General features: G+C 42.7%; 1 protein-coding gene and 1 pseudogene across 6 annotated transcripts in view; both read right to left on the bottom strand.

The window, feature by feature from the left end:
* Positions 1-13,297, bottom strand: part of DCAF5 (DDB1 and CUL4 associated factor 5) — a 110,659-nt gene extending 97,362 nt beyond the window's left edge. For 3 of the 6 annotated variants that reach the window (XM_030930203.1, XM_030930204.1, XM_030930208.1), the window contains exon 1: positions 12,865-13,297. In XM_030930203.1, the coding sequence (XP_030786063.1) occupies positions 12,865-13,078 (214 nt within the window). In that variant the 5' untranslated portion in view covers positions 13,079-13,297. Of the gene's footprint in view, positions 1-12,523; positions 12,706-12,864 lie in introns of those variants that run through there. The other 3 variants (XM_030930206.1, XM_030930207.1, XM_030930205.1) reach the window with 2 other exon arrangements.
* LOC104659632 lies at positions 4,776-6,160 on the bottom strand (annotated as a pseudogene).
* Positions 13,298-19,661: the final 6,364 nt, after the last annotated feature.

Below are 19,661 nucleotides of genomic sequence, written 5' to 3'. Positions count from 1 at the left end.
AAATATCTGGTATTCAACACTGCAAGGAATGAATAAAGTGGCAGGGAAAGTGAACATGAAGGCATGGGAAGATCAGGTAACTAAAGTGACAAATGACTATTGTCCAGTCTTTCCCTAAATCTCCGATTTAAGAAAACTGACAGGAAGAGCAAACTGAGTCCAAGACCAGAACCAATGCAGCAACCTTCCTTTTCACCCATTCAGTGAATGACCATGAAAGTGAAATGCCTTCTTTTCCACAAAAGCAGAGTGAAGCTGTGGTGACAGAAGTATATTTTACTTACAAAAACACTATGCTTCAAGCTCATTAAGGATTAAACAGGCTTATCATCTGGTCTAGCAGTTACACCTCCCTTTATGATACTGTGTGTGTGAAAAAGTGCTTCCACACTAGCGCTCTCTGGGCAAATCAGTCCATATTAGGTTTACACTTTCTTCCAAAAAGCACTTTCTCCTGAAGCACAGTATTCATCTGTGCCCCAGACAGGTATTTTTTCCCCATGTATAACTATATGAGAAAAGACACCTATTTGTTGACTGAAATTCAGGCAAATGTAATCATTCAGCATGTCTTGGACAGATATTAAACTCAAATTACAGGCTCAGTAAATACATATATATTGTTTTTACTTTTAGTTGGGCTAACAGACAAGAGAAACCAACTTGATAACTAGAGTATACCTACTCCTAATTAGACTAAAGTAGGGAGTTAAACCCAGTGGGAGTTACTCACATGGTTTATGTATGGAATACACAGAGTGTGAGGGAGAAGGAGACTTTAGATGACTGCAAACATCAGAATATAGGTGGGGTGAGTGCTAGCACCAAGAGAGATCTGCTTGAGGAGTAAGTACTGTGGCTGTGATGAGAATCCTGCTTAGTGGCTCCAAGCCCACTCCCATCTTCGCAATCCCACCCATCTTCCTCCATTTACACATACAAGCGAAAAACTGCAGAGAGCAAAATATAAGAGTGATAACATCAAGAGAGGAGAATGAAGGAGAAAAAAATCAGATCCTTTAAAAATGTATATAACATTGTAAAAATTTCAAAGCAGTTAGCATGTCTCAGAAAATATTCAGACCCAGCCTGGAAATCTAGCTCCACCATAAAGGGGAACTTTCATAAGTTACCTAACTTCTGTAAGCCTCAGTTCCCTCATATTTAATATAAGGATAATAATACTACCCTAACTTACGAAAGATTCTTTTAAGTGTTACATATGCCTGGCACATGAAATGCCCCCAAATAACATTTGATAAATAAATGACATCAAATATTAGCTATTTAGAAAATCTGTTAAAAAATTTTTTTTGTTTGTTTTTTTTTTACAAACAGCAATGTCTCAGTTGAACATTGGGCGAGGCATTCCTTAATTTGGTAGGCAATGGGGAGTGCTGCAGATCAGCAGGGGATGTGAAACAATTAGTTACATTTTGGGAAGCTTATATTATAATGGCAGTGGCGACTAATAAGAACTAAAACTGAAAAACAAAAACTTGAAAAGCAGTTACAGGAACCAAATTTTCTATAAAGTAATGGATCATGGTAATAAAAAAATCATTTTTTCACCCCTAGAATTACATTTCACTTCATTTTTTTACGACTAGTCAAGTGAAGGAATAGGAGTGGAGAAGGAACAAAGAAATCTGTAACTGGTTGTGATCAATTAGCTGTAAGCACCATTGCATTCGGACTGGCCATATTTCACTTCATTTTAACCACAAATAATGAATTCTAATATCTATTTTTCCACTAATGCATTGCCTGTTCTCTGGATTATAGAACTCTCAGCAGTAATTTATCAATGTCCTTTCTTGATTCTTTAGCACTCACTTATGACAATTAATACAAAACCTTCAAATCTCCCTGCCTTTCTACACTACAGGTAACACTGGCTATTTTCCAAGTGGCAAACGAGACATGTAAAGTGCTTAGCAGAAGGCCTGGCATATGTTACAACCTAAAAGTTAAATAATGATTTTCATTGTTATTAAGATTACAGGGGCACAAGGCCGGGCTCGGTGGCTTACGCCTGTAATCCCAACACTTTGGGAGGCCGAGGCAGGTAGATCACGACGTCAGGAGATTGAGACCATTCTGGCTAACACGGTGAAACCCCGTCTCTACTAAAAATACAAAAAATTAGCCAGGCATGGTGGTGGGTGCCTGTAGTCCCAGCTACTTGGGAGGCTGAGGCAGAAGAATGGCGTGAACCCAGGACGTGGAGCTTGCAGTGAGCCGAGATCTCACGGCGCCACTGCACTTCATCCAGACTGGGCGACAGAGCGAGACTCCGTCTCAAAACAAACAAACAAACAAAAACAAAAAACAAAAAAAGAGATTAAAGGGGCACAAAATGGGTACTCAATAAATATTTTAATGAGTAAATAAACATAAGTAAAACAAGTTAACCTTATTTACAGCAAAACACAGAGATATAATTTATCATTTAAGAGAAGCAACCAGAGTTGTACATGTGCTCCAGAAATTGCTAACATTCAGCTTTCAATTCTTTAGGACAGATCCAGAAAATGTGCCCTGCCTACAGAGGGAAAAGAGAGAAACAGCACCTGCCTGGGAGCAATGAGTCCTACTTAAGAGTCCTGAGAGCCAGAGACAATGCAGACAGCTCTGGGCAAGTCACCTGTCCAGATGTCAGCTCCCTTTCCCGTAAAATGAAAACCCTTCCATTTCTCTGATTCCATGCAGAAAAGAGAAGATATAAAAGGGTTACCTAATGCAGTATTTCACAAACTTCAATCTTGATCATCTTTTCATTTTTGCCATATCCACATAACACCTTTATTGTTTTTCTTTAAATTGACTTGCATAATGATGGCTCACTGCAGCCTTGACCTTCCGGGCTCAAGCAATCCTCCCACCTCAGCCTCCAGCATAGCTGGGACTAAAGGCGCACGCCACCATACCCAGCTAGTTTTAAAATTTTTGGTAGAGATAGGGTCTCGCTATGTTGACCAGGCTGATCTCAAAGTCCTGGGCTCAAGTGATCCTCCTGCCTCTGCCTCCCAAAGTGCTGGGATTACAGGTGTGAGCTACTGCACCTGGTCTTAATTTACTTAAAAATTTAACCTCACTTTAAGTAATAAAACCGTTAAAAATATTTTATGGTTTTAGTTAATTTTTCTAATGTGTCTAAAGATAAATTACCAAACTTTAAATATTCACTCAAAGATTACCTAAATTCATCTAACATACCCAAACTTTGGCAAATGGTAACCTAATTTTTATAACTGAAAATTAAAAAAATTTTTAATTTCCCATACTATAGCAACATAAGAAAATCAAAAAATTTAAAGGACAGAGAATTGAGTAGAAAAGAAATAAAATTTCATATTCCCACAATAATGTAAGGGTTAATTCAAACAAATTAATATTCAGTTATTTTATACGTAAGAATATTTTTTAAATAATGTGAGGCAACAAAAATTGAAAACAGAACTGATTCCTTCTTAACCTAGGTAATCTTCATCTGAATTAGGATTTTATTTCCTTTAACTTTAAAAGACTTTCATTCCACCCCTGAGTATCTAAATTCAGATTAAAATAAGAAAAGCAATTAGTTTCTTCTTTCTTAAGACCATAAAAAGAAAACAGAGATCAAAATTAAGTGCCACGTTTATTAGCAATGGAAGTGCTCTTATAAACTTATGCTCTCTTTGCCTTGATCAATGCATGAGAAAATAAATGTACCTACTTCTTAACTTGGAATTCAGAAAGCAGTAGGCATTTGTGTGACAAGTTTTACTAGTCAATAAAGTTTCCCTGATCTAAATGACTCCAACTGTACTTTACAACCAAATCCATCAATAATCAGTGAATAAGCACATACTTGTACCTGGGCTGACACGTCCTTTCAATGTTGTGGCCAGAATATGTAACTGAGGACTACTGCTCTCTTTAGGAAATCTTTTTGTCTGTGTGTGTGTGTGTGTGTGTGTGTGTGTGTACACATTTAGTTTTATTGTAACAAAGCAACTTGTACACTTTGAAGGTTTAAAACTGAGCATCATCTTTCCTTTCCAGTGAAACAAAAATTTAAAAATAAACAGGAACAAAATTACAATAGAGAATGTCAATTCCAAATAAGATCCTATAGGTTCTGCTGATTCTCCCACTGAGTGGCAGGGCTCAAGTCATCATAAGGAGAGAATTTATTTTTAAAAATGTCATCTTAAACTACAAGGATGTCTGTCAAATATTACAATTAAACATGCCAAAGGAGAAGCCATGTTGTCAAAATGCCCACTTGACCCACCCAAACATCTCAAATCCACCCTTTGCTGACGTTCTATAACCCCATTTTTTAAAGTTTTTTTTTTCTTTTTTTAAACAAGAGAAAGTAGACACATACATGTTGGTAAATGCTAACTGTCCACATTCACATAGAGACACAGTGTACTCTCTGAGCCCAACATACAGAGAAAGGAGGAAAAAAGCTAGAATTTTTTTTTTTGTTTTGAGACAGTCTGGCTCTGTCGCCCAGGCTGGAGTGCAGTGTGGCGCGATCTCGGCTCGCTGCAACCTCCGCCTACCGGGTTCACACCATTCTCCCGCCTCAGCCTCTTGAGTAGCTGGGACTACAGGGGCCCGCCACTGCGCCTGGCTAATTTTTTGTATTTTTGGTAGAAACAGCGTTTCACCGTGTTTGCCAGGATGGTCTCGATCTCCCGACCTTGTGATCCACCTGCCTTGGCCTCCCAAAGTGCTGGGATTACAGGCGTGAGCCACCGCGCCCGGCCAAAAAGCTAGAATTCTATGCCCTACTACACAGGGGCCTAGCACCCTCCAGCTTCCAGCAGAACGAAGGCAGCAGGGTTTTCTTTTTTCCCACAGAGCTCGGTGGTGTTGATTCCGTACAGTTTTTGTTCAGACAGGAAGGGATAAAAATGAACTTTGAACAGAAAGAGGTAGAGACTCTTTTCCCATTGTATTCTGCTCAAGGTATTTCCCCCCAAATAAGTTGAGAACCATGGAGTACAGAAAAGAGACCTCAAGAACAGGGCGACTGAGCACAAGAGGAAAAAAAAAAAAAAAAAGACTGCAACTTGCTCCCAGGGACTGGAGAAAATTTAAAAAAAGGACGGTTGGAATCCATCAGTTTTCTATTAGTCATCTTCGCCTTCATCCTCCTCTCCTTCCTCCCCTTCATCATCATCTTCATCTTCTTCACCTTCATCCTCATCCCCTTCTTCATCAATATCTTCTAATCCTTCCTCCTCTTCATCATCATCATCATCTTCTTCTCCTTCTTCATCATCCATATCAGGAACCAAGTAGTATTGTAATGGGTTTGGCCAAATATCATCTTTGAAGACCTCTCCTAACTCATCAGCACCTGCATCAGAATGGTCAGTAAACCAAGTAAAGAAGCTCTCTGGTTCCTCATGCTGCCTCTTCCTGCTGGCTTTATTCTGCATTTGACTTGAACTTTTCATCAGATCCTTTCCAGATTTCCATTTGATTTCAGTGGACTATGAAGATGGACCACCACTCTCATTCCGATGAAATTCTTTGGAGAGAACTTTATTTTCAAAGTAAGGATTTTCATCAAAATAAAAATCTGTTCTGTAACCTTATTTAATATCTTCAAATTCTGTCACTTCAACTGTGGTCAAATAATGCAGTGCCTCTTCGTCTTCCTCCCCAAGCAGTGCAGACACTTGTGGATGGTTGACAAATGTTACCCAAAAATTTAGGATTTTGGCGATCAATTCTGACCTCTTCTGAAAAAATGGTTGACGGACTTTGTTACATTTCTGTTCTACTTTCAAAATCTCACTGGCTTGTTCATTAAGTCTGTCTATTTCATTTTGTACTTCATCAATGTGTTCAATTGCTCTTGCTGTTCTATTTCTCCCTTCTTCGGCAAGCCTGCAGAGGCCGATGTCTCCTCCGGTCCCAGAGCACGTGGTGGTCTTAGTTTCTTCTTTTGAGGCAGGAGTGGAGACTGGCGTTTAGGGGCCATGCTGTTAGGGAAGTCCAAGAACCAGACCACCAGTCTCCTCGCCCGTCCGGAAGCAGGCTGAACATTGAGTCTTTAGGAAAGTTTAGCAATCAAAAACACATTGGTATAAATCAAATTAAAAATGATCCTTTGAACAATACTGAACACAAGGACAACTTTTTGATGTGTTAATAATAATGTCTAATGTGACTAATGATCATCAGCTAAACCTCACTAGGTTATTTTAAAGCAGAAGTAACAAACCCAGGCATAAATCTAAATTTGCCAACCTTTGATAGGTATCAATTAGCTGACTAAAGAACAAGTAGGACAAATAATGTATATCTATAAATATTCGCATTACTTTATCCTTATGACATGATCCTTACAATTTTTCATAGCAAAGTTCCTCAGGGCCATCTCTACAGGCCTTCTTTCTTTCCCATCAAATCTCACAGGCATGGGCATTTTTGCTGTATTAAGTATAGCAAATCAGAGAAAAAACAAATATCTATTAAAGTATAATAAGGTAGAGGGGATACATTTTAAAAGGTCATGAAAGGTTACAAATGAGAACTGAACACTCCTAAAACACCAGCTTTCTGAAAACCAGACTGGAGTGCAGTGGCTGGATCTCAGCTCACTGCAAGCTCCGCCTTCCGGGTTTACGTTCTCCTGCCTCAGCCTCCCGAGTAGCTGGGACTACAGGCGCCCGCCACCTCGCCCGGCTTTTTTTGTATATATATATATATATTTTTTTTAGTAGAGATGGGGTTTCACCGTGTTAGCCAGGATGGTCTCGATCTCCTGACCTTGACAGAGTGAGACTCCATCTCAAAAAAAAAAAAAAAAGGAAAACCTGATTTATATCTGATTCATCATTCCTGCTCTCATAGCTCCTGTCTTACAAATAGTATGCACTCAAAAACTATTTGTTGAACTAATAAATAGACCAAATAATAAAATTTAATACCTTCACAGCAATGAATTATCAGTAAATAGAAAAGGCCAGAAGAAAATTTGAAAATTGATTCCTCAATTACCTTGTTAAAATGTCTATACTACGAAAGCTTTTCAAAGTCAGAAACCTGCTCTACCACTGGCCATATTTCTCCTGATATGTAACCACAGAACCAAGAAAATCATTCTAATTAAATGAACAGCTTTAATAAAGTCAGGCTTTATTTAACTGGCTAAAGCCAAACACCTTACCTGCAGATAATGTGCTTTTAGACTAATTTATTTACAAAAAACTGATTTCATAAAACATGATATAAACTAGTGATTGGGAAACAGGAAATGACCATTAATTAACAGGTTCAAATTAAGCATATAGGTATAATCATAGCTATTATTCAATGCTTAAAAATACTCTTTGATAACAGTACTGGTTAAGCTTATTGACAAAGTATTTTGAACAGTTCACCTCATGGAGATCTTTCTCAATTTTTCATGGTGTACTGTGCCATGTGCAGTATATGTTAGATGTTGAAAGTATCAATCTCCTAAAAGCCTTTCCTGACATTCAAGGGAAACAACAGTTGTTGCAGCAGCAGCAGCAACAGCATGGGTTAGGCCCTTGTGCTAAGAACTTTACAAATGTTATATTTCATTCAATCCTTACTACAACCCTGTAGGGTATTATTATCCTTATTACATGGGTGAGGAAACAGACAAGAGAGGATAAGTGACCAAGTAGTTGGGTTGGTATTCACCCCAGGCAGTCTGACTTCAGGGTTCATACTCCAAAATCTCTCTCTATATATTATGGATCCTTAAAATGATCAATATGGTCAGAGACCCATTTGAACTAGAAATAGGCTAAATAGTTATCCCCATTTATAAGTATTATGACCAAGCAACTAAATGCCTCTCCCCATTCACAACTCCTACATAATTAATACTTTGAAACATCATAATTGCTCATGCTATTTGAAAAACTTCTGAAGGCACTTTTCCTATATTTAGTCATAAGCACACAAAAAAGATAATAATCTCTCACTATAACTCAAAACTTCATACTTACGGGTTATTCTGCTAGTTCTACAAGTTCCAATTCCTTAAATCTCGATTCAGGGGAAATAATATTATAGCCACTCTCATTCCAAAGAGCCAAATGTTTTTGTTTACTGCTAAGATGATCTGCACAAACCCTTTACAACATATAAAAAGGCGGAGTAACAATCCAAGTCGAATGCACATAGAGATACATTCTGATTGGTCATCCAATCAGAGCTCTAAAAGATGTTCATTTTCTCGCGCAAAAAAAAAAAAAAAAAAAAAAAAAAAAAAAAAACTTTAAACAAACATATAAAGGATCCCATTCTAGGAAAAAGGAAAAGCATAAGAGGAGGCAATGAGAGCAATTTAGAGTACTAGATGCAACCAAAGACCCAAAAGGTAAACCCGAGATATACCCTAAATATGTGTACTACTGTAACCTCATTGATGTTGTTAGGATCTCTTGTGTCACTTCAACATACAATGTTGTTCCCCATCCCTCAAAGGACTAACACACATAAATATTCTAAGAAGAGACTACAATCATCAAGTATAAGCTAGTCTTTATAAAAAGTAATGTTCACGGGCCGGGTGGGGTGGCTCACACCTGTAATCCCAGCACTTTGGGAGGCCGAGGTGGGTGAATCACGAGGTCAGGAGTTTGAGACCAGCCTGGTCAACATGGTGAAACCCCGTCTCTACTAAAAATACAAAAATTAGCCGGGTGTGGTGGCACACACCTATAATCCCAGCTACTCGGGAGGCTGAGGCAGGAGAATTGCTTGAACCCAGGAGGCGGAGGTTGCAGTGAGCCAAGATCGTGCCACTGCACTCCAGCCTGGGCGACAGAGCAAGACTCCATCTCAAAAAGAAAAAAAAAAAAGTAATGTTCACTCAAAACCAAGTTCATGAAGCACCTTCACATATAACATTTCATTGACCATTCACTACCTCCATTCATCTACCAGTTATCCTCATTTTACAGATGAGTAGTGAAGGGACTTACCTAAATTCAAACACTTTGTGACTGGTGGAGCCTCCAACTCAAATCACATGACATCAAATCCCAAGCACTTTCCACACCACATTGCGCCTCCTCATTCCACATCAAAAAGTCACAAAACTATCCTGTCTGCCTAATCTGCACTGGTCTATTACCAATACTGTAAGAACAAATGTCTGTTATTAATGACCCCAAGTGTTACGAATACAAAAGAGAAACAAAACAAACTCAGTATTTTCTCTGACAGGCCTGGCACTCTGTTCAGCACCCAACCTATACCTTGACTAACACAGTTCTCACAAGCCCCTCAGGTAGGTGCCGATATTCCAACTCTATACCTCAGAAAACACATTCAGAGAGGCTTAGAAACTTGACTAAGGTCACAGAATAAACAAACGACACAGCGATGATGTTAGCCACGTCTGCTATACCACACTGCCTAACATAGTATCACAGCGATGCCTTTTTCTGGTCATCAACAAGAAAAATCAAGTACTTTTTAGGTTAAAATATCTTAACGTGTCAAATAACCATTTCTCCACTTGTTGCTGTCATAATTTCACTTCCAAGCACAGCACCTTTTCTTCTTCCTGATTTTCTCTGGTTTACTCAATATCTGCTGGCCTCACTGTGCCCTGGAAAAGGGGATAGCTGTTGGAACAGAAAAGTGACGTATTATTAACTAATAGTACTTTACCCAGCCACAGGAATCATGCAAATATTATTTCTGCTCTGGGTCTAAGTTAATTCTATCAAGTAGTATGTGTCAGTTACCAGAAATGTGAGCCTGCCCAAACAATTATGAAATGAAAACAATGAACAATCTATCATTTTAATCACAACTCTCTAAGGGCTTTCCAATCCAGACAAGACACAAGAACAACAAAATGCATAAAAGTAATCTCATTACCATCCCAGAGTCTGGCATCCCACCACATTACAACATTGGGGATGCATAGCATTAGCCTCAGAATACCGTGCTCCCCCCCTCGGGTGTTGACTGCTAATAAGAGACAAAGATAGGTAAGAAAAAAAATATAAACATGACACTAGTTTTAAACTTGGAAAAATTATCGAAGGACTTCCCAGAACAAAATGTGATTAGCTTTAACAAGTTAAGGTATATTAGGACTCCCAAAGGGGGCTTCCTTATCTGAAGCAAACAGGAGGAACTTTCTGTTAACACAGCTGTATACTCATAATGGAAGGTAAATAGCTAAAAAGGCTTTAAACAAAAACTCTATGTTCAAGGAACAAATAGGAAAAGCTGGGTGTATCTTAGCCAAGCTGGAGGAGCGGTGGAATAGCCTGCTGATAGGATTAAGAACAGGAACAGGAGTAGATAAAGAGGAAACAGGAAGAACTGAGCTAGAGGGAGTATGGGGGGAAGGAGGAGGAGCAAGGGGCAAAGAAGGCTGGAACCCAGGAAGTACTGATGGAGATGGGCACCACAAGCCTAGAAAAGTAAGGAAATAAATACCCAGAATCGAAAGGTCTGCCAGAGCCTCCCTTGTGGAAAGGACTCTCCTCTTTTACAAGCTAAAATTAAGATAAAGGAAATGACCTGGCCAAGACTAGAGAAAATAGAGTTCATTTAAGATATAGGGGAGCGTCCTGCCCAAGGATAAAACGAATAATAACTGGTAGCAAATGGAGGGAACTTTTTAGTGCTTTTCAAAATGTAACTTCAAATAGATAAATTATATGGCAGGGAAATTATCTCAATAAATTTGTTATTTTTTAAAAAGTTTGAGCTAGGCATGGTGGCTCACGCTTATAATCTCAGCACTTTATAGGGTGAGACAGGAGGATTACTTGAGGCCAAGAGTTCAAGACTAGCCTGGGCAACATAGGGAGACTCCACCTTTACAAAAAAAAAAATTTAAAAATTAGCCGGGCATGATGGCACCTGCCTGTAGTCCCAGCTACTTGGGAGGCTGAGGTGGGAGGTTAGCTTGAGCCTGGGAGGTCAAGGCTGCAGTGAGCAGCGATAGCCTACTGCACTCCAGCCTGGGCAACAGAGTGAGGCCCTGTCTCAAATAAATACATAAATAAAGGCGTGTCAAGCTGGGCAACGTGTGACTACTCACAATTCCATTAACATGATTAGTTCAGTTATCTCCAAAAGAGTACCCCCAAATTCCCTCACTCAGTAGGTAAAGTTTACTTATGTCTAGGAACTTCTCTGTTGGAATACATCAGGAGTTTTATGAATACATAAAAAACAGTAGCGGGGATACTGGGAGCCAGGTCTTTAAAGAAGAGGTCTTCCCTCACTTACGCTCTTGAAATTTATTTGATTAAATTTTATATGGTGGTTGGGGAAAGGAAGCTTTCGTCTGAAAGATCAGATTTCTTCAGCGGATGATCTAGGGCCAAAATCTACCTAGTCAAAGAGAAAACGATCTGGGGTACAAAAGTCAAGTCAGTTCTGGACAGACCCCAGAAGGTTTATCATAAAATGATCACAGAAGATCTTTCTCTTTGCTACCCCCAAATTGGACTGTACGCCCCGTGTCACTTCCGACGGTTACTCGCGAAGACGGATGCTTTGCCATGATCCCAGAAGTTTCTGACGAGCTGCTGACATAAATTAGAAAGCCACTCGGGGACCGACCTGGGTGAAGCTAAGCGCCACGTCCAGGGCTGGGCTCCCCCTTCATCCCTCCCAATATAGGAAAAGGGACAGAAGAGGGCAGCAGCCAAGCAGGAACGCCCAGTCAGTCGTCTTCACCCCCCTCCCCTGAGCCAGGTTTCGGGGAGCCGCCCCCTAGCCCTCACGTAGGCCCATTCCCACCCGCTCCTGCCCTGGGCCCGCGACCCCAGGGAGGAGGGGACAACGGCGGCGAGCGCCCCCACCGGCAGCAGGCGCACCTCCCCGGGGGCAGCTGTCGCCGCGGCCCGCGGGGCCCGGGCCTCCCCGGGAGCAATAGGCTATCGATTCAGCTGCCTGTCGCTAGGAGCCCCGGGAGAGCGAGGCCTACACCGCCCGGCCGGAGCCCCGGCCTCGATTTCGCCACTTTCCCCAAACCAGAGGGAGAGCCCGGGGGCAACCAGGCCGGTCTGGGCGACAGGGAGGAGAAGCAGAGACCACTTGCAACAGCAGCCGCGGGAAACAGGGTGTGGGGCGCCGGACTCCCGCCAACAAGTCTCCCGGGGGTCCCCCACCCTACCCCCTGCCTCATAAGTTGCGCATTTAAGTTCAGGCTGGTGCCCTTTAGCCTCCACAGCCCTCGCCACTCTCCAAACCGTATTAAAAACAAGACGCAGAAGAGGCCACAACCGAACGAAAGGCGATGGTGCTGGGCCCCTAAGAGCGCCAAGGGGGGCGTCCCGCCGCGGCCCTACCGCCGCCAGTCACCTCCCTTCTGCAGACCCCGCCAGCCCCCGCGTCGCAGCCCCCGGCCCCTCGGCGTCCGGGTCTGTCACCGCCCGCTTCCCAGCCCCAAGACCCCTTTTCCTTGACGCCGGCGACAGGGGCTGCAGCTCCCCCTTGCCTCCGGCGCTCCTCGGCCTCCTCCCCCTCCACATCCCCAAAATGCCCCCAGCACCTTTTAAAGTACGCGGAGGAAGAGTTTGCCGTCAAACTTTGTCGAGCGGTAACCTCGCCCCCCTCACCGACCCACACTTTCAGGGCAGGTATCAGGAGAGATCACTTTGCACTTGGGATAAAGCGAATTAAGGAGCTGTCAACCATTTTAGGTCTTTTTTATAGAAGACATCCTCTCCTTCCCCTCCCCCTGCAATGGTTTTAATTTGACACCAAACCTTCCTACCGCAGAAGGGGGTTGAGAAAGGGAGGGGGTGGGGACAGAGGGCAGGAGGAGGGTGACGGGGGAGAGCGAGAGGGGGAGGCTGGGAGGGTGCGGGGAGGGGAAGGGGGTTGATTTACCTGAGACCAGCCACTGGCCTCCATTGTTGGAGAATTCAATGGCATTGACACAGCCGAAGTGGCCGAGGAGGTCCTTCTTGTAGAGGTTTCTGCAGCCCCGCAGGCGTCTCCTCTGAAAGTCCTGAGTGAGCAGGGGGTCCCCATGCAAGCCCCGCTGGGACAAGAAGCCCACCACTGACCTCATGCTGCCCCCCAGGCCAGTTCTCCTCTTCATGCTGGAACCGCCGCCGCCGCCGCTCGCGCCGCCGCCCCTCCCTCGGCCTCACGCGCGGCCGCCTCTCCCCCCACCCGGCCCTCCCCCCGCGCTGCGATCCGGATGGTTCTTTAACCAGCCATGGCAGGCAGAGCGAGGTGTGCAGACACTCGGCGGCGTTCGCGGCTTCCTGACGGTCCCCTCCCTCTCCTTCCCCCCGAGGCTCCTCCCTCTGCCTCTCCGCCTCCTCCAGCAGCTGATCTTCAGCTGCCGCCGCGCTTCCGCGATGCGCGGCCCTTCCGCCGGCCGCGGGGCCCCGAGAACGCGGCGTCGGCGCCCCTCCCCCTTGCGGGGGGCTGGCCGGAAGAACGCTGGCCGCCGGCCGGGAGACCACGGGCGCCTGCTGCCGTAGCCGTTGAGCCGCTTCCCACGCGGGGATCCGGGTGGCGTCGGGCAGAGACACCGCTGCACCCCAGCGCCTCGCACTCCGCGGAGTTGAATGCGCGTAACAATCCGGGTGGCCGCCGGGCTTCGGCTCGCCCTCCTCCCGCGGGGATCCGCGGGCCGGCTGCTGCCCGGAGGCCAGCGCCCGTGCAAGTTCGGGGAAAATGCGGCTGGAGTGGAGTGGGGGAAGGTGCGAATGGGGGCTCCGGTCCTCCTTCCTCTGCTGGCCTGTGCCTTGGGCAGTCCGGCCCTGCCCAAGGCGGGGGAACCGGGAGTTAGGGCCGCACACTTGGAGGAAGGTTGCCTGGGGGTTTTGTTCGCGCACCCGCCCCTTCCTCTCTCCCGGTAAATGTTTAACACCACCGCTCCATCCCAAGTCCAGTTCTCTGTCTTCCTCCGGTCCTTGAGTTGAAAAAGGCTAAATTGTTCCGTCTGGCAGATTAAATAGAGTGGTACATGGGGGGAAAGAGAAAGGGAGAAAGGGATAAAGAAGTAGGAAGAAAATTGCCAAAACCGAGTTGTTGAAGTCCCGAGAAGCACGAGGTACTTCTCTCCGTTCCAGATAAATTTGCAAGACACAAGAAGCGTGATTTGAAACTAACGATATATGTTATTTAATTGGGTGCGGTGAGCTCCTCTTAAAGGTCTCCAGTCGGGAGCGCTGAGGTTGGACAGCTGTTAACCAGCAGCTGCGCTCCAAGCCAGAAGTGGCTGCACTTCAGTAGGATAGGAGTCACCGCGTTGACCCTAGTGGGTGTTAAGTGCTTTGGAATTCTACCAGATACAGTTAAAAGTCCCCTTTTCGATGTATTATAGTACTTTTCCTGGAAGCTATCCTCTGTCATTAAGTGGTAATAAGCTACTGAAATAGGCACTTGTCAGTTTTGCCCTTTCAAGTTAGCAGGAATTATATCCTCTGGACCAGAGGTGGCACAGGAGCTGTTGAGTAGAATCATCATTGAACGATGGGCTGTACATCTCTGATCTGGGGAAGATGATAATAATTTAAAAAAAAAAAAGATCGGCTGAACATGGAAGAGGTTTACCCGTCAAGCAAAATTAACTTCTACTTTTTGTTCAGTGACAATAAGATTAATCGTACTAATAACAAATATGCAAGTGTTTCATATAAAAGTACATATTCTAGCAAATATTACTAAACAGAAACCAAATTCCATCAGAATTTGTGGAAAAGGGCAAAAAAATACATTTTTTAAAGAAAAATCAAATTCCTAAAATGTGAATTTTAACGGAATATTGTTCCCCTAAACAGGAAACTATGTAGGATGTCTTCTAATAATCCTTTGTGTTTATTCATTATAACCACCTGAAAATTAGTAGCAGTATACCAGCTTTATTAAAGATGTATAGCACCAAACATCCTTTTGTCATAGAAATGTCAAAATGTGTAATTAATCATTTATTTTTGTGACGATACGAGTCTCCCCCACTCTGCTATAAGTTCTCCGGGAGCAGGGACCACGTCTGCTCAAGGGTGTATGCCTGGAGCCAGCACTTGCTGGCACTAGTGGCCACTTTAATACTTGCTGAATTCATGAATGAACTTAGGGAGTGGGGAGGAGTTTGGAGGGAAAGGTCGTGCTTTCGGGTTTGGATATGTTGAGTTTGACTTGTTTCATTCCAATGGGATCCACTCGTTCCAAGGCCACTTTCCCTGCTCACTGTTCCTTTGCTTAGCATCCTCAGTCCACACATTCAAAACCCTGTCTGACTTCTTCCAGTTAATAGGCCATCATTTATACCTACACTATTTGCCTGGAGTGGGGGAGGTTTGTTTGAAGTGGCCTTTACTGTGGCAGTATATAATATGTACCCTCTTCTGCCCTCTTAAGCACATACCCCCTTCTCTACAGTTTTTACTGAATTCCTGGAAAAATTGTCCCATTTACCTCAGCATAAAAATAGACCAGTGTCTGGTCACATGCCAGCCCAAATCTAGGACTTTGCTGGAAACTTCCTTAACTGTTGGGTGACCAACCGTGACAGAAAGGTAGGACCACCTAGTCTGTTTATATCCTACTGCTAGTCTGGCCAGCTTTTTATAAGCCTGAATGAAATATCTTCCTGTTCCTATAATTAGAGTTGTCGGATAAAATGGAGGATACCCAATTTGGTATGAATTTTAGATAAACAATGAATGTTTATACCCCATGAAATATTTGAGATATACTAATTATTGTTTATTTGAAACTTGAATTGGGCATCCTGAATTTTTTATTTGCTCAATCTGGCCACCTACTTATAACCAACTTCAAAAGATCAAACTCCATGATATCAATTTGCTTTTATTAAGAATTTAACATAGTCCCTTGTGTCATTTATTGCAAACTAATAATATTGTACATAACTACATACCACAAACTTTTTTTTCCCACCACACCTGTAACAAAACTGTAATACCACAAACATTTAATCATCTTTGATGACCACATGAGCTTTGTCTTTTTCATATAGGCATTTATTGTGAAAAGGCCAGTGTACTTAGCTTTAAAATAGCAAATGAAATTACTTCTGAGTAAATTGAACCACTGCAGAGAATGTGTGAAGGAAGAGGGAGAAGAGTGAAAAACTCATATTTTTCTTACCTAAACCCAGAAACTTATGTGTATTAACGTTCATTCTCAGGAATCCTTGAAACACTGATTTGGAAATTCATTCTGGAAAAACAAAGATAGGGAAATTGCTTAACCCAAGAACTCTTAATTGCTTCACCATGGGTTGAATACTGGTCAAATGTAGAATTCCCAGAAATGTGTTTGACTTCTATTTTGTTTGACTCCAATATTGCTGAAGAAAGAGTAAGGAATATTTAAAAACTGATTGAATGCTAAGGAAATGCTCAAACATTAGAAACTGTGTTTTTAATATTTATTTAGAAACAGGGTCTGGCTCTGTCACCCAGGCTGGAGTGCAGTGGTGTGATCTTTGCTCATTGCAGCCTTGACCTCCCAGGCTCCAGTGATTCTCCTACCTCAGCCTCCTGAGTAGCTGGAACTACAGGCTCACACCGCCATACTCAGCTAATTTCTATATTTTTTGTAGATGGGGTTTCTCCATGTTGCCCACGCTACTCTCAAACTCCTGGGCTCAAATGATCCTCCAGCCTTCACTTACCAAAGTATGGGGATTATAGGCATAAGCCACCTAGCCTGGCTGTTTTTTTGTTTATTTTTTTTTTATCTGAGAAAATATTAAGCCCTTCTGAAACTTTTATTAAATCTTAGCATATTAAGTATTACATATGGACACTAATATGCTCAGAAATTTTTTATTCAAAATATTTTCAACTTTAAAATAACTATTCATAATACGAGATGTTAATTCATGCAGAGATCAATGCCTCAAATATACATATAATTTAACTGTAACATTTATTTTTAACTTTTTAAAGACACGGTCTCTCTGTTGCCCAGCCTGGAGTACAGTGGTGCAATCATAGCTCACAGCAGCATGGAACTCCTGGACTCAAGTGATCCTCCCACCTCAGCCTCCTGAGTAGTTGGGACTACACGTTTATGCCACCATGCCTGGCTAATTTTTTAAAAAATGTTTTACCATTTTGTCGCCCAGGCTGATCTTGAACTCCTGGCTTCAAGCTATCCTCCTTGTCCTCCCAAAGTGCTGTGACTACAGGCATGAGTCACCTCAGCCTGCCAACATTTAAATTTTAAAAGGTAAATTATTTATTGATCATCTCAAATAGACAACGGTCACTTTTAATGTTGGGGAGAAAAGAAACTGATTTACTTACATTTGTATTCTTCCAACAAAATCCATAGGACATATATCTTTTCATTTTTTAATAACTTTATTGAGATACAATTGACATATCATAAAATTCACCCTTTTAAAGTGTACAATTCAGTGGTTGTTAATATATGCACAAAGTGGTATAACCATCACCATCTAATTCCAGAACATTTCACCGCTCCAAAAAAGAAACCCCATATACGTTAGCAGTCGCTCACCATTCCTCCCCCCGCTCAGCTGCTGACAACCTCTAATCTAATTGCTATCTCGATGGATTTGCCTATTCTGCTTTTCTTTTTTTTTCTTTTTTTTTTTCTTTTTTTGAGACAGAGTCTGGCTCTGTAGCCCAGGCTGGAGTGCAGTGGCATGCTCTCAGCTCAGTGCAACCTCCGCCTCCCAGGTTCAAGCAATTCTTCTGCCTCAGCCTCCCCAGTAGCTGGGATTACAGGCGTGCACTGACACCCAGCTAATTTTTTTATATTTTTGGTAGAAATGGGGTTTCACCACATTAGTTAGGGTGGTCTCAAACTCCTGACCTCAAGTGATCTACTTGCCTCAGCCTCCCAAAGTGCTGGGATTACAGGCATGGGCCACCACGCCTGGCATATTCTGCATATTTCATAGGAGTGAAATCATACAATATATGTGGTCTTTGTATCTGGCTTCTTTCACTTAGCATAATATTTTCTTTTTTTTTTTTTTTTTTGAGACGGAGTCTCGCTCTGTCGCCTGGGCTGGAGTGCAGTGGCCGGATCTCAGCTCACTGCAAGCTACGCCTCCGGGGTTTACACCATTCTCCTGCCTCAGCCTCCTGAGTAGCTGAGACTACAGGCGCCTGCCACCTCGCCCAGCTAGTTTTTTTTTTTTTTTTTTTGTATTTTTTAGTAGAGACAGGGTTTCACCATGTTAGCCAGGATGGTCTCGATCTCCTGACCTCGTGATCCGCCGGTCTCAGCCTCCCAAAGTGCTGGGATTACAGGCTTGAGCCACCGTGCCCAGCCTGCATAATATTTTCAAGGTACTCCATTATTTTTTTATACCAAATAATATTCCACTATATGGATATACCACATTTTGTTTATCTGTTCATTAGTTGATGGGCTTTTAGGCTGCTTCCAATTTTTGGCTATTATGAATAATAATACAACTATTAACATGTGTGTACAACTTTTTTGTGGGCATATGTTTTTATTTCTCTTGGGTATTTTATGTAGTAGGACAATTTTGGGGTTATATGGTAACTTTATGTTTAACTTTGTGAGGAAGTGCCAAACTATTTTGCGTATCAGCTGACCATTTTACATTCCACAGGCTGTATGAGGGTTCTAATTTTTTTTTTTTTGAGACAGAGTCTCACCCTGTTGCCCAGGCTAGAGTGCAGTGGTGCAATCTCGGCTCACTGCAACCTCCGCCTCCTGGGTTCAAGCTATCCTCCTGCCTCAGCCTCCTGAGTGGCTGGGATTACAGGCGCATGCCACCACGTCCGGCTAATTTGTGTATTTTTAGTAGAGATGGGGTTTCACCATGTTGGTCAGGCTGGTCTTGAACTCCTGACCTTGTGATCCCCCTGCTTCAGCCTCTCAAAGTGTTGGGAGTATAGGCGTGAGCTACCATGCCTGGCCGAGGGTTCCAGTGTTTTTACATTGTTGCCAATTATGGTTATTGTCCAACTTTTTAAATTTTAACCATACTAGTAGGTGAAGTAGTTTCTTATTATTGTTTTGATTTGCAATTCCCTGATGTCTATTGATGTTGAGCATCTTATCTTATGCTTATTGGCCATTTGTTTTTGTTTGTTTGTTTGAGTCGGAGTCTCGCTCTGTCGCCCAGGCTAGAGTGCAGTGGTGCGATCTTGGCTCGCTGCAACCTCCATCTCCTGGGTTCAAGCGATTCTTGTGCCTCAGCCTCCCAAGTAGTTGGAATTATAGGTGTGTCCCACCACACTCGGCTATTTTTTATATTTTTAGTAGAGATGGGGTTTCACTATGTTGCCCAGGCTGGTTTTGAACTCTTAAGCTCAAGTGATCCACTTGCCTTGGCTTCCCACAGTGCTGGATTACAGGTGTGAGCCACCAAGCCCAGCCTTATTGCCATTTGTGTATCTTCTTTGGAGAAATGTCTCTTTAGACCTTTTGCCCACGTTAAAAATTGAATTGTCTTTTTATTGCTGAGTTGTAAGAGTTTTTTACATATTCTAGATGTAAGTCCTTTATCAGATAATTGATTTGCAAATACTTTTTTCCCATTCTTTGGGTTGTCTTTTCGCTTTGTTGATTGTATTCATTGAAGCACAAAAGTTTTTAATTTTGATAAGCTCCAGTTATCTGTTGTTTTATTTTGTCACTTGTGCTTGTGGTGTCATATGCCTAATCCATGGTCAATTTTTTTA

The sequence above is a fragment of the Rhinopithecus roxellana genome, chromosome 5 (genome assembly GCF_007565055.1).
Source record: "Rhinopithecus roxellana isolate Shanxi Qingling chromosome 5, ASM756505v1, whole genome shotgun sequence".
Lineage (NCBI taxonomy): Eukaryota > Metazoa > Chordata > Mammalia > Primates > Cercopithecidae > Rhinopithecus > Rhinopithecus roxellana.
The sequence above is the reverse complement of the archived record's forward strand: the minus strand, read 5'-3'. Positions and strand labels throughout refer to the sequence as shown.